The sequence below is a fragment of the Aspergillus tanneri genome, assembly GCF_003426965.1.
Source record: "Aspergillus tanneri strain NIH1004 chromosome Unknown AapTan_8_pilon_pilon_pilon, whole genome shotgun sequence".
In the NCBI taxonomy this organism is placed as follows: Eukaryota; Fungi; Ascomycota; class Eurotiomycetes; order Eurotiales; family Aspergillaceae; genus Aspergillus; species Aspergillus tanneri.
Window position 1 is genome coordinate 756127 of NW_022984635.1, and position 13654 is coordinate 769780.

Here is a 13654-nt window from a genome sequence, read left to right on the forward strand (position 1 = left end):
TGATAGGAGATAACGGATAGAATAGATAAATTTGATGACCGAATTGAAGCCTCACACAAAAGAGAAAAGGAGGAGAATTCCACTTGATGCCTGAGGACGGATTCCGGACCTCTGAGTCAGGCATCGACGTCGCGGACTACATGTGTAGGGCCGCGTGGCGCAGAGCTTGTCTCAGCAGAAGACGCTTCTAGACTTGCCACCCCTGAGTCTTATCCGGACTCCACCGGAAACCGGCACAGAAAGTCAAAAATTTCTGCAGTGAATAAAAGGCAGAATTGCTCTTTTTCAGGGAAACACGATGGGAAAAAATTGGTTTTGTGCTGTATACTGTGTATAGTCGGCTTCCATATCAAGTGGATACGGATGAATATACTGGAAGCTGAAACCCGATCAGTGGGCCGCAACAGCAATGTCTTTCCTAGTATTAGAAGTCGTCTCGGTACTTCCCGATTGGGACGTCCGCATCCTTCTCGTCCAAGGACGACTGCCAGCCAAAACACGTGAGAATCCAAGATATGGTCATATGATTATGAGCTTGAAATTAGATCTACTCCGGAGTAATTAACTAGATATCTGGCCTGAAACCTAACAAGTTTTTGTATATCTATTAACATTATGTGCCTTACATGCCACCCACGCCCATATCTCTATTTCGCACGTCCAGTGGGTTCAAACTCCGGTGTAGCCGTCTATCAGAGTCCAGCCAGCCAGCAATCAGGCCTTGAGAGGGGGGTGGTTCAATACATTATATGCAATTGGATAGAATATGGTGATTGGAGGGGAGAAAATAATTAATAACAAAACAAGCGACGGTTGCAAAGGGAAGGGAATCGAAATAAATTACTCGGCCTGCTTGGAGGCCTTGGTCCGCAATTTCATCAGGGCGTATACCAGAGCGTAGGAGCTCAGCGCAAACAGGGCAACAATTGCCGCGTCACGCCAGCCGTAGTAATAGTCCTTCAAGTTGATAGTGTAGAGGTAGTCGCTGCCCCGGCTAAACTGGCACACTCGACAGCCCGACGTGGCGTCGGGATCGATAAGATTCATCCGCGACCCGATGCCCTGCATAAATGTGGATAGGTATTCTCCACAGGTGGTGCCGTTGGGCGGGTCGAAGACAGCAAATTCCGATTTCTTGCACTCTACCTCCACGTCGAAGACCGTGAACGTCAACAAGCTACCCATCAGGTAGTTAAACGGGTTCATCCAGTAGATCCAGTAACGCCAGAAAGCCTGGATCTGGGCGTACGGTACCAACACACCGCAGAACGATGCCAAGGTACCGATAAAAACAGGATTGATCAGAGACGCGAAGACTGCGTTGGGTGCATACGCAGCAATAAACTGTCCGATTCCAGTGTACACGAACTCGTACATCAACATGACAAAGAACACCGCACCGGCTTTATCCGAGTCGCTTGGGAATCCCACTGTGTAGTACCAACAAACGAAGTAAAATATGGCGCAGAGGCAGAGGTAGGGGATCTCAGAGACAACCAGGGCAGTTACAAATGCAACCCATGAGTACATCTTAGACTTTTTCTCTCGTGTGTCATAGATATCTCGGCGTTCAATGAAGAGCGGCTGCAGCTGGTTGATAACACCCGGAGCGACAAAAATAAATTGGAAAATGGTAAACAGGCGCAGTTGCATGGAGTTGACGGAGTCATCGATCATCCAGAATGAGAAGCCGTTGAACAAAGCCGAACCAATGTGAAGAGCAATCTTGTTATTCGCGTAGTCGGTATTCCGGAAAAGGGCAACGCTCATCCGCTTCGTTACAATCTTCGTTTGCTGCCAGAGAGGCATGGCGAATTCAAATCCATCATCAGAGGTTGCTGGAGGCTTAGATGCCGCCTCGCTCACAATCTGGTCAAGCTCTTTGATAGCAGCCTCGTGTTCTGGAGATTCCAACCACACCTGATGCCAGTCACGACCCTGGGACAGGGCGCCCGAAACAACATCAATCATATGCTCCGCTGGATTGACATTAGTCGGGCACGGGGCACCAAAACGACCGAAGTAGTCCTTGACAGTCTGGCCATTGTCACCAATATCACCGAAATAAACTGTCTTGCCGCCCTTGGCCAAGAGAAGCAAGGTATCGAATTCAGCGAACAATTGTGCAGACGGTTGGTGAATGGTCACTAGGACAGCTTGGCCAACATCGGCAAGTTTCCTCAGGAACCGAACGGTATTGTAAGCAGATTGACCATCGAGACCAGATGTTGGTTCGTCCAAGAAGATTAGGATACTAGGCTTTGATACCAACTCCACTCCAATGGTGACTCGCTTGCGCTGTTCAACACTCAGGCCTGCGCCAACGTAGCCAATTAAGGTATCTGCAATATCGTGGAGCTCAAGGAGCTCAATAATGGTATCCACATACTTTAATTTCTCCTGCTCTGGGACATGGCGCGGCTGCCGGAGCAGAGCAGAAAATTCCAATGCCTCGCGTACTGTTGCAAAAGGCTCGTGTACGTCGAGTTGTTCACAATAGCCTGCAGACCGCTGGAAAGAGACCGGAAGAGGACGGCCATCCACCAAGACAGAGCCATTGATAGTACCTTCAGTCTTGCGCTGAGCTAACACATCCAACAGAGTAGTCTTCCCAGCACCAGAGGATCCCATCAAGGCACCTAACATTCCAGGCTTCACCCAACCATACACATTGTCGAGCAGAACACGATCGCCGGAATGTGTCTTCACTGTGTAGGTAAGATCCTTCCAGGTGAAGACAGAGGTATTCCGAACCAATTGCTTGCCAATGTCAGCAGCATCTTCGGAATCGTTAGAACTGGGTTTCTTGGCCTTCTCGTCGAACTGAGATTCCTCGTCGCGTGAAACAACTTGACGGTGTCTGTCCACTCTCTCGCGTGGGATTAAAAGAGAGCTGCCGGTTTCAGACGCAGCTTTCCAACGCGACGTCGCAATTATGGTCAAGGCCACGAACAGAGCCCACCAAGCCCATAATATACCGAAATTACGCCATACATGGCCGTGGCTGTAGGATAAGGAGGACAGGTACTGGTCGCCGGTGACTATCGTGTTTCCCGGTATAGCACCACCAACACCAGCACAGGATTGGTGGCCAGCTGCATCTTCATAACCAGGGCCAAATGGAATGAGGTTGGTGCCTACGCATGGGATGATCTTTCCATGGAACTCGCTCGACAGCAATGCGTCGAAACCGTAGGCAAGTGGGTTAATCCAGTAAATCCAACCAAACCAGGGATGCATCTGGGGCTTCTGGATCATATAGCCAGTGTACATGATCAGAGCAGCTATGAGGAAGCCGGACACTTTGGCAGCACCGTCGAATGTGCTAAATAAAGCACCAACAGAACGAAAGAGCGCCGTCATGGCCTAAAATGGCATATAGTTAGCATCAACAAACCTATATTGCATACAATCAGGAAGAGTCATCAAATACACTCACCATTGTGGTAGCAAAAACCAAAACCCAATAGGTGAAGAACCCAGACGCCGACATGTCCAATCCGACCATGAAGTAAACGACGATTGAGAAAACACTGATCTGGAACAAAAGAACGGGGATATCTGCAGTAATCTGGGCAATACAGAAGGCAGCAGGGTGGTAGAATCCAAATCCCTTATGCTTAACGAGAACAGGTCGGCCGCTAAATGAATCGGTCACTTCGGACATCGCGAGAAGACTGTGGTAAAGTAACGAAAAAAACAGGGCACCTGATTTGACGAACAAGCCCCCAGAATTGTTAGGGGCATTGTAGAACAGGGAGCCAGCAATTAATGCCTGGACCAGGGTGGACACCTGTTTAATAATAAAGGTGGCCTTGTCTCCCCACAGAATCTGGTACTGCCGAGCAACGCACGCCTTGACCTGATCAACAAAATCGACAGTCAATACGCTATTCTTCGGAAGCCGACTTGACTGTTCCTCTGCAACGGCGGCTTTGAAATCCTCAGTGCGCTCCCGCGCAAGGTCGGTGTCGGGGTACTCGTATTCGGCAACCATCTGAGCGTGGATCGGTGACTTCTCATACTCTGCCGCCAACGTGTCAGCGTTGCGAGGAAAGCGATTCTCATATCCAGGGCGAATTCTACGCTCTGTCGGGACGGTAACGCCGCTAAGGAAGTCCGCAACATTAGAGCCCTCACGGCAGACAAACCCAAGATCCTCCATGAAGGGACGTGCCTGGGCCATGGGACCATAGTAGATCTCCTTGCCCTCATCCAGGACCAAGACCTTATCGAAAAGATCGTAGATACCGTTGCCGGCTTGATATAATGTGACTATGGTAGAAAGACCAAGGACGTCAGTCATGGCACGGATAGCCTTAGTCCATTCAAGAGCTGTACTGGCATCCAGCCCACGCGTGCTATTATCCCAACAAAACACTGAGCCACGTGCGGCGAGACACTCAATAATAGAGACTCTCTTGCGCTCGCCACCAGACACACCCCGGACATATTCGTTGCCGACCTTTGTATCATTGGTATGGGAAATGCCCATCGATTCAAGCAGGAAATCCTTGGTCTCCTTGCGATAGGCTTCCGGTGAGTCGATACCGTTGGGTAGCTTGAATGGGATCTTTAGGCGCGTTGCAAAATCCATTGTTTGTCCGACAGTCAATGTGGGAAAAAACAGTTCTTCCTCCGTGTTCATAACAATCTGACCACGGTAGTTGGAGGCCTCTTTGGCGGTCAATGAGCCATAGTTAACCTCACCCTGGACGGACTTATAGCCAAGCCTTCGATTCGCGAGCATTTTAAGCAATGTGGTACAACCGGAGCCGGGTCGGCCTAGCACTAGAAGCATCTCTCCAGGCTTGACGCAGCCGTGGCTGTTGTTCAGGATGGTCCTAAGAGGAGGTTTATTGCGTGATTCTTTGATATGCTGGGGTATGTTGAACTGGGAGAAAAAGTTCTCATTCACGGCGGCTTCTGCGCTGACAACTTCGACGCTCAGGTTCTTCCAGGTGACGCCAAGTTCGCGACGTTTGAACCCTGACTCCATCTCACGTTCGTTTTGTTGTTTAATCTGGGGCATTAAGCTCCAGTCGTTGGCTCGGCTGACATTGGGGACTGGGATAGATGGCGAGTCATCACCCATGATCGTAGCTGTACTGTCGGTATCATCTCTGCCCTCCGAGGCAGGTGCCTGGGGATACGGGGAATGACCCTGAGCCTCCATGGCTGGATCGATGAGTTGCAAAGCAAAGCAACGACCTAGCTTCGAGAAGGAAAGTAACCTGAGGGAAAAGAAACTCCGTCATGAGGGGTGAGTGGTTTGGAGAGGTATATAAACAATTTTCTTGGGAGTGGGTCGGGGGCCCTCTTAAAGGCTGAAACTTTTATGGCTTCCAAGCCAGCCCGAAACCCGAGCGTAGACGATCCACCAGCCATTGAGAAACCCTCAGATTAGTTGCATCTAGTAGCATATTGCAAGTCTTGTTCCGGAAAGTGATGGACCGCAGCCGAGGCGGCGGAGCTTTGGCGCTGTGGTCATCTCCGACGGATGATTCTCGGATTTCTGGCATACAAAGCTCATCGAGATTTTCAATCATAGCTTCCATGTCGGAATTTTTAATCGTTATGCTGGCTATTGATTGGATCAATAGCTTTCTTGGAGGCAGTCCGCCGATCTTGAAGAGACATAAGGTGGATAGTCGGCCACTCGGGCTTCCAAGTGCCGATGGGAAAAAACTCAGTACCGCTTACTCAGCGGTTATTATGGCCAATCATGTAATGCTCTCCTTGTCTACATTGTGATGACTCAGCGGTACCTGGGAGCCTCCAGTTCCGATTGTCTTTTTTAGGAAATACTCGTGATCCTTGTTCCATTCTTCTTAGTCAGAATACGAAGTCCCTGACAGCAATCTGATAATTAGATCTGATATCGGACGTCGGAGAAACATAGGGGTTCCTATCTCCCACGGCCGACGGAGCAACTTATGTCAACAGCGGGTCAACATTCTACATACTGCAAGCTACAGGAGTGATGTGAAGAGATACTACTTCTCTACACCGATCCATGCGTCATTGCAATGCCGTCTTTCTTCTATTTCTCGTAAGTGCCATGTCGCCTACCTTAACGTTATGCGGTCTTTATGACGTATGGGATCATGTGCATGCAGAGTAATAAAGTTTAAAACACGAACAATAACCCTGGCAGCCAACCTAATCTAGGCTACGATAAGTCATAAGTTGACTCACGGATGCCGTTTATCCCCAAAATCCGACTTGATTTTCAGTCCTGCATTTTCCAGGCAGGATACTGATGATGAAGAGCGACTTTGAGAACCTTTCATGTGTTTCATTTCTCGGTATTAACCCTCCAATTCCGACGGACTTCGTGCTTCTATTTTTGGTTGGTTAGGCTTCGCGGCCGGGCTGATTTTATAATCACATAACCATTAGTTAAAGTTATTTTTATGCAAACCTGAATACAAACACCACAAATAGTACATATGCAACTATACAGACTTGATTTGCTAGAGACACTGAGAATTTCTCTTTTTGGATACTACCACTTTAATGAGGTACTCAGGGGCTTGCTCAGTGAATATTCCACATCAGAGATCACCACTCAGTGAGCGCTCAGGGCCCGCACCTAAGTAAACAAACTGTGCATTGCGATTGCGACGAAATTATAAGAACGTGTATTCTTCTCTCGTGTTGAAGACAATGTATTCCATAAGAGCTTAGGATTTTATATTAAAATTCTTTCCATTATTACCTTTATTATTTTGTACCACTTTCTCTTCTGCGATTCTTTTCTTCATCATTGGCTGACCATGGGGAAAAGATACTTTTGGCGGGACAATAATGCCCGAAGAAAACGCTGTGAGCGTTGTATAGAAAGCGGCTATATTTCGAGAGCTCACTAAGATAAGGACGCTGTAAGAGACAAACACAATCGCTTTTATAATATAAAGGAACTTCAACATTAATACGCTCTTCTAGATAGGGAGTGGTTCAACCTACAAGCAACTCGTACTCTGGGCGTGCTGATCGTTTTCTATTAGATTGTTATAGAGGAGAAATATAAGCCAACCGGCTACGAGCTCAAAACTGACTGCCCTGCTCCTGGTATCGTTTACATCAAGGAATTCACCAGCTGGTATATAAACCAGAAAATAGTCGGGTTATATACGCTTAAAGCCAGAGTCGACGTACTAGTTCTAGTCTATGATAATTATTCTGTACAAGCAAGGGTGCAACATTTCCCTACAACTGCTTTGCTGTTATTAGTTCTCAAATTCGCATGTCAAAGAAATGAGTCCGCGCTATGATAAGGCCATAACAAAAGGCTGACAGTATTAAATCTATTTGGCATCTTCTGGGCTTCGGAGTCTTATAGTTAGTTGCAAGTTGTTCTCTCCGATCGCATAAGTAATTCCGTTGCTCCACGAGATATGAACGCCCGTACACTTGAGGCACAGTTATGGAGCCAGTTAGTTTTGCAGTCGGAGTTCTAGGATTGGCTGGTCTTTTCAATACCTACTTAGGTGTTGTCGATAAGTTTGACTCTAGAGGGACTTCGCAAGTGAGTCGCTTTCTTTAGTCGCTCAATTCGAAACCGAGAAAAGTCGCCGTGAAAAATAGGTCCGGATTGTTGGATTTGAGGAGGGAAGTTTATCGACTAAGCATCATAAGCTCCTTGATGATCCACGGACGCTATCAAATATCCAAGAACTCCTTTCAGCCATCAAAGACATTTGTCAGTGTGAAGATGATGTTTCTCAGACATCCATATCAAGAGTGGATATGAGATCGATCAAGGGTCGAATGTTCAGGAGACACGCTCATCCCCAAGCCTCAATCGAGTCAAAAAGACAAAAGCTCAACTGGGCCTTAAATAACAAAGCGTAACGGTTTGAGCAAGTTGCATAATTTTCAACGCTGGTGAACAACCTCCAGAGATTGATCCCCATTGATGGAGAGAGAGGAGCGGTACTGAAGTATGGAGAAATTGCTAGTCGGGATGTTTCCGGTATATAGCATCCTTTAACCTCCTCAATACCACCGCAGACTGACTGTTAAACAAAGGTATCTTTGTGGATTGGGGGGCTTGAATTATCGACTTTAAACGAGTTATGGATAGATTAGAGCTGATATCGAATGTAAGCCTGTCTATTTTGGCTTTCGAGCTTTAACTGACTAGCGAAGTCGAAACAAGAAGGTTCTACAGACATGGCTGCTAGGCGATCATTCTCCAAACGAGCTTTACGAAACATATGTCGAAAGGAGTGTCAAAGGCTCCTGTGTATAGGTCCTAGACCTTCCCTGGTATCTCAACTGGTCCTCTCCCAATTTTCCTGCAGGATGTGCCAAATTCCTCTAGGTCAATGGCCCTGCGGGAGTCTATACTTTGTGCGAAGATAATTGAGCATCTGTCACCCATGCTGGATTCGCTTATTGCCCACTTCTTCTTTTCGGCCGATTTTGAAAGTCGAGGGGGCCCTATTTTGGCAATAAAATCATGGTTATCTTAACTGATTTCCCACTCAAGAATGTTTGCATTGGGTCACGAACGGGGTGAAAAATCTCAAGGACAGAGGCAACTCGCGGGGAGGCCGTCAGCCCCCCGCAAGAGATTGTATCAGCCGTTCCCGGATGCACATTTATACCGGATGGACTAGATGAATGTGATTGGGGAAAAAGGGCCTGGCTGGCAAACGACGGCGACTCCATTACACATTTCTTAGGGACATTGAGAGCAACCACAGGCATGCCTACGCGCGTCATGATGATTAGCCTGCGAGCGAGAAATTCGGTGTTCCCATCACAACGAGGGTTACCCACCTACGATCCCATCTTTGAGCATCGGATCACTCCCTGTCCTGTCATACTCTCGAAGCATTGTGAGTGAGAAACTACCGAAGAAGACAGATAAAGCAAAAAGAACATTAGTGAAAGACTTGCCGATCGCTGTAATGGACAGTTTTTATGGATAAAGTTGCAGCAAGACACTTTTACGCAGCGGTAAAAGTCAAAAGAAGCTTGAAGAAGTCATCAACTGTACTCCAGCTGGTCCCGAACACATATGTGAATGAAGTTGGATAAAGATATCACAGCTTTCAGAAGGACAGATGCCGAGCCTTTTCCCTGCTACGCTGGGCAGCCTCCGGCCAATGACCGCTAACAATCAGTGAGATTTCTGCGGCGTTGCTCATTAGTGAAGACTGATGAACTCCTCCTGGTTGAGCTGCCGGGAGTTATTGATGAAGACTACGCCAATACCGAGATATTCGATCTCTGCGGATCTCTTCTGGAAATCCGGTGCCCCCAAGCGGGATGCAATATTGAGTTGAAAACTGTGCATTTGGCACATTTCTCAGTGAGAAAGTACTTGCTTCGCAATATTCCACCCAGGGCAAAACTCTGCAGGTCAACTCTGAGTTCAAGTCTTCTGCTGAAGTGGCCGAGAGCACGATACTCGCCAAGAAATGTCTCCGCTATATGACCTGTCCAGCAGTCTGGCTCGGGTCTTCTGATGTGCATATGACGATTGCATCTAATGATGGAAGAACACCTTTCTACACGGCAGCATTTAATGGCCATACTAACTTGGTAGAGCTACTTTTCAAGAGCGGTGCAGACAACATGATTTCAGATAATGACGGTTTCACGCCACTAAATATGGCCTCAACCAAGGGTCATACTGAGGTAGTTAAGCTGCTACTTAAGTCTTCAAACATCACTCCTGATGTCCGGGATTGATGTGACCGGACCCCACTGCTCGGGGCCGTAGTGACGTGGTAAACCTACTGCTTTTGCATAATGCTCTTTTGAATGCCACATCATTGCCATTCGACACCGCGAATAGCGGCGGTAAGGAATGGTCACGAGGAAGTTGTCAAACAGTTGATCCGGTTGTCAAAACGTGAAATCAATTTTCAGGACAGCTTGGGTTGGACTTGTTTTGGTGGGCAAGAAGAAGCGTGCACTCTGAGATCATTAAACTCATCCGTGAATGGAGTAAAGAAACTAATGTCGAGGTTCTTGAAAGCGATATTATCCTAGAATGTTCTTCGCTCAACCCGATCAGCATTCTAGGCACTGTGATATGTGCGCTCGATCCCATTTTTGCAACGATGCCTACCACAAGCGCAGGGTTTGCTACGAATTCGATATTTTTTGAGAATGTTTCAGGACAGGTGTTCGATATCTGAGCTTCTCTCACGAGTGGACTGTCCATCAGCCCGATGGCTCAACCTGAACGCTGCGAGCAAGTGACACTCTATGTAGGCTACCACAGACATCAGATGAAGTAAGAAAGCTTTCTCCATAGGTATCCCGGAATTCTTTAAGTGATCACAATCTCTTTCGAGCATCAGTGTCAGGCCTCATCGCAGGCAAACACAGATCTAGGGCACCCCGGCTCTTTGCAGTGGATGTCAAGAATGTTGCGGGTATTTACGAATATTTTAGAGCTATTACCAAAGGAGGGGCTGATACTTATCAACGCCGGTTTTATCTCAACATGTATTCTTGGAATCTCTTCTACGGCTTATTTCCGGGAACTATGAGGGTACGCAAGACAATTTTGCACAGCCAGCCCTTTGCACCTCCTTGAGGATAATACATTGTGCTTTGCTGTAATCGAATTGCTTGTAGAGGTAAACATGCCCTTCTATCTAACAATGTGCGCTTCAAAGACAACTACTGCTTTTCAAATTTACAGGGAAAACAAACCCATCTTCATAGTTGCTGTAGGTCACCATGAAAGCAGTAAAAGGGATAGAGCTAGATAGACCGAGTCGTGAACATATGTTGAGGTGTCATGGGCTGAACCTGTAGAGCCTACTACTATATAATAGGCTGTGGCTATGTACAAAAAAGGAATCGTTGCAGGAAAGAAAGAAAAGGGCGAATAAACAAATAATTTGTCACGTGATATGGACCATCCAGGGCTAGGGGCTCCAGCCCTTTAAAGGTACATGAGGTCTTTCAAACAGGAACCCAGCTCGGCTTTATACATGTTATGAACATAGGATCGGCCCGAAGGATTACCCGAAGGATCGGCGAAGTCCTCTCTAGTATATGTCTTCCCACAGACAAATTCCTGTATACTAACTAAGCTCGCTCATCCAATTCAATGGCGTAGTTCTCTCTATTCGATGCCAATTCCTCTGACCTACTGTAGATTCACAACAATACACAGTATTCAGACTGCGAACATCGAATGACGATGAAAAGTGCCATTATGGGAAAAAATAGACACAACCGGTGGAGCTCTGGCGTGGTGCATTTTATTGAGATTACCTTACCCTGCTCAGCCCTTGCTCAATGATCGGCTCAGGCTGCTAGGGTGTGCTCAGTTCTACTCAGCGAGCAAAAAGTGGCGAAGGATGAGCATTAAAATGGAAAGGGAAAGACATCAAGCTGTTTAGAAATCACGTTCGTATGTTCTTAATAAGTCATTCCATCTCCTAGCCTATTGGAATTAATTGTCTATATTCAGCTTAGCATGTTCCTTGTACTTTTTGTATTCTTCCTCCGATTCCGAGTGCCTTGAATAATTTTTGACATTAGTTAGGCTCCCAAGTGGAATCGTTTACCGGTATATAACCGATATCACTCTCCCCGTAACTACGTGTATGGCGCCGGATCCGGCTATAAAAACAACTCCACTCGGAAGCCTAAACAGACTTCTCTATGTTCGTCACTGTATTGAGCATAATTCGTTCTCCTCATTTAGTATAGGTCCAATACTCTATAAGTCCATAATTACGATATACTCCTACAAAGACAATACATACGATCGAGGTAGGTTAGGAATACCAGTAAATGGATGCCTGGAAGTCTGCCTAGCATATTTTATTGAATCTCACATGCCCTCGTAATCCCGCCGGATTCTCTCCAGCCGTGCTAGATTGGACGTACTCAGTATGGCAATGTGTTTTATATATACGTCTTGGGTAGTACTACCAGTCCAGGCTACGTAGGGCTCGTGTGATCATCGAGGTAGTTGGATATCAATCTCATTTCCATGCCAGAAGCTATAAAGTTCATTGAATCCGAATCTAGGCATGGCGTACCATTCAATGTCACGGTGCCCAGTACATGGGTATATATGTAAATCTTTCTAGTGAAGATGAAACCCCCTTCCAGCCACTATCAGGTCCCGCTTGACAATCTGGCGGGAGAGGGAATAGGTGGTGAGCCAGATCAAGTGCTGGCCGACCGAATCTGATCACTCTCTTGGATAGCCTCTCAAAGGTCTAGGAGGATCTTGCGACGAAAGCCTGACAAAACGGATGCTGAAAAGACAAAAAGAAACTGCGGCTACCGGCCCTAATTCTTCGCAAAGGCTTGTTCCCTAGACAATTCTTGGCTAGCAAGACTGGTCAGCACCTCATTCACGGCCAGTATATACATACGACAAAGGTTGGGAATAGTCTTGAACTTACAGATGCCTATCCAGCTCTTCAAGATGTCGACGTTGCTCTGCCATTTTTTGCTTCAGAATCCTCAACTTATCTGCCTCTTGCGATCGGATGTACATGTTCTCCTGTGCAGCTTCACGTTGAGCGAAGGAATCCCTCCTATTGCCTCGGTTAGCGCGATCTTTGACAATGGAATGCGAATCCATGTCGTCCGATGACGTCATTGGTGTTCAAATGAAAAAAGGAAAGACAGTGATCATACTCCGCAAGAAATCCACGAGGCTTCGGCGATCCGATTTCACCAGCCTTTCTAGCTGGGACTGCGATTGAGAACTGGCGGGTTAGAGAGGAATTACTCCGGACACGAGTGAAAGGCCGAGATGCTTCAATGAGATAAGACATGGCGAGGTGAGATGCACTGAGGCATCAATAACCGGGGCTAAATAAACAGATACACCGAAAAATTGAAGAACAGATATTGATATTTAACAGCTAAGGCTTCTGAGGGACAGGAGATGGCCGAGCAGGACCGTGGCGACTATATATCATGGGTTCAAGACGCCAATGATAAATCACGTGATCCACCCCTCACCCAATCCGGCGATGACAATGCGACTTACACAGATCGCCGTCACCTCAAACGGACCAGAGTCCTCCGCATCGGCAGCCGAATCAGCAGCCCTCAATCCATGACCGCCTCCTCCCGCTCTGCTTCTCCGCATCTGTGTCGATTAAGACGGATAGCCCAGCCATGGAGCAGCACACCAGTGGCCACAACAGGGGTCGAATCACGCAAGGGAGTCATATTTCTCGTCTCCCAACCATGTGGGATGATGTCATGGGCACCAGAATGCCGCCTCTCAGCTGTTCCTGTGGTTGAAGATATCTTTATTTCTAAACATGGTCGATATTTAGGTCGCACTACGTTGGTCGAACTTCACAATAGTCTCGAGGCATCAACGGGCGTCGCCATGATGGAACACTTGCTCGGTAGTGAGTAGTCTCTACTCCGTACTATGTGTATACCTCGAATTGATTAGGAGATTGGTGGATCATGCCAAAGACAACGAGTTAGGCACACTGACTCCACTGTGGATTCAAGCTGTTCGGCTCCCCGCATCAGCTGGAATTGATGTGCATCGTCCTCCTGTACGGAGTACAGGCCTAAAATGTCGCATCCTGTCATCCTGTCGACCGTCTCCAATCTTGTCTGTCATCGATGGAGTAATATGTAGGGGGTATGCTTGAATATAATTGCTAGAGGGCTCTGGGAAAAC

The 13654-nt window shown here is 47.2% G+C and overlaps 4 protein-coding genes across 4 annotated transcripts; 2 read left to right on the forward strand and 2 right to left on the reverse strand.

The window, feature by feature from the left end:
• Positions 1-840: 840 nt before the first annotated feature.
• ATNIH1004_010871 (putative ABC multidrug transporter) lies at positions 841-5558 on the reverse strand (the record flags this gene model as incomplete). Its single annotated transcript, XM_033575439.1, has 3 exons — positions 841-3366; positions 3440-5211; positions 5375-5558. The coding sequence occupies 3 exons, from the start codon at positions 5556-5558 to the stop codon at positions 841-843; spliced, it is 4482 nt and encodes a 1493-aa protein (XP_033421294.1).
• A 3158-nt stretch (positions 5559-8716) lies between these two features.
• On the forward strand, positions 8717-9708 carry ATNIH1004_010872 (ankyrin repeat domain-containing protein; the record flags this gene model as incomplete). The annotated part of the gene is made up of 3 exons (XM_033575440.1): positions 8717-8849; positions 9165-9304; positions 9361-9708. The coding sequence occupies 3 exons, from the start codon at positions 8717-8719 to the stop codon at positions 9706-9708; spliced, it is 621 nt and encodes a 206-aa protein (XP_033421295.1).
• A 2577-nt stretch (positions 9709-12285) lies between these two features.
• Positions 12286-12779, reverse strand: ATNIH1004_010873 (uncharacterized protein; the record flags this gene model as incomplete). The annotated part of the gene is made up of 3 exons (XM_033575441.1): positions 12286-12325; positions 12402-12536; positions 12640-12779. The coding sequence occupies 3 exons, from the start codon at positions 12777-12779 to the stop codon at positions 12286-12288; spliced, it is 315 nt and encodes a 104-aa protein (XP_033421296.1).
• A 113-nt stretch (positions 12780-12892) lies between these two features.
• On the forward strand, positions 12893-13378 carry ATNIH1004_010874 (uncharacterized protein; the record flags this gene model as incomplete). Its single annotated transcript, XM_033575442.1, has 1 exon — positions 12893-13378. One exon carries the CDS (start codon positions 12893-12895, stop codon positions 13376-13378), a length of 486 nt encoding a protein of 161 aa, XP_033421297.1.
• Positions 13379-13654: the final 276 nt, after the last annotated feature.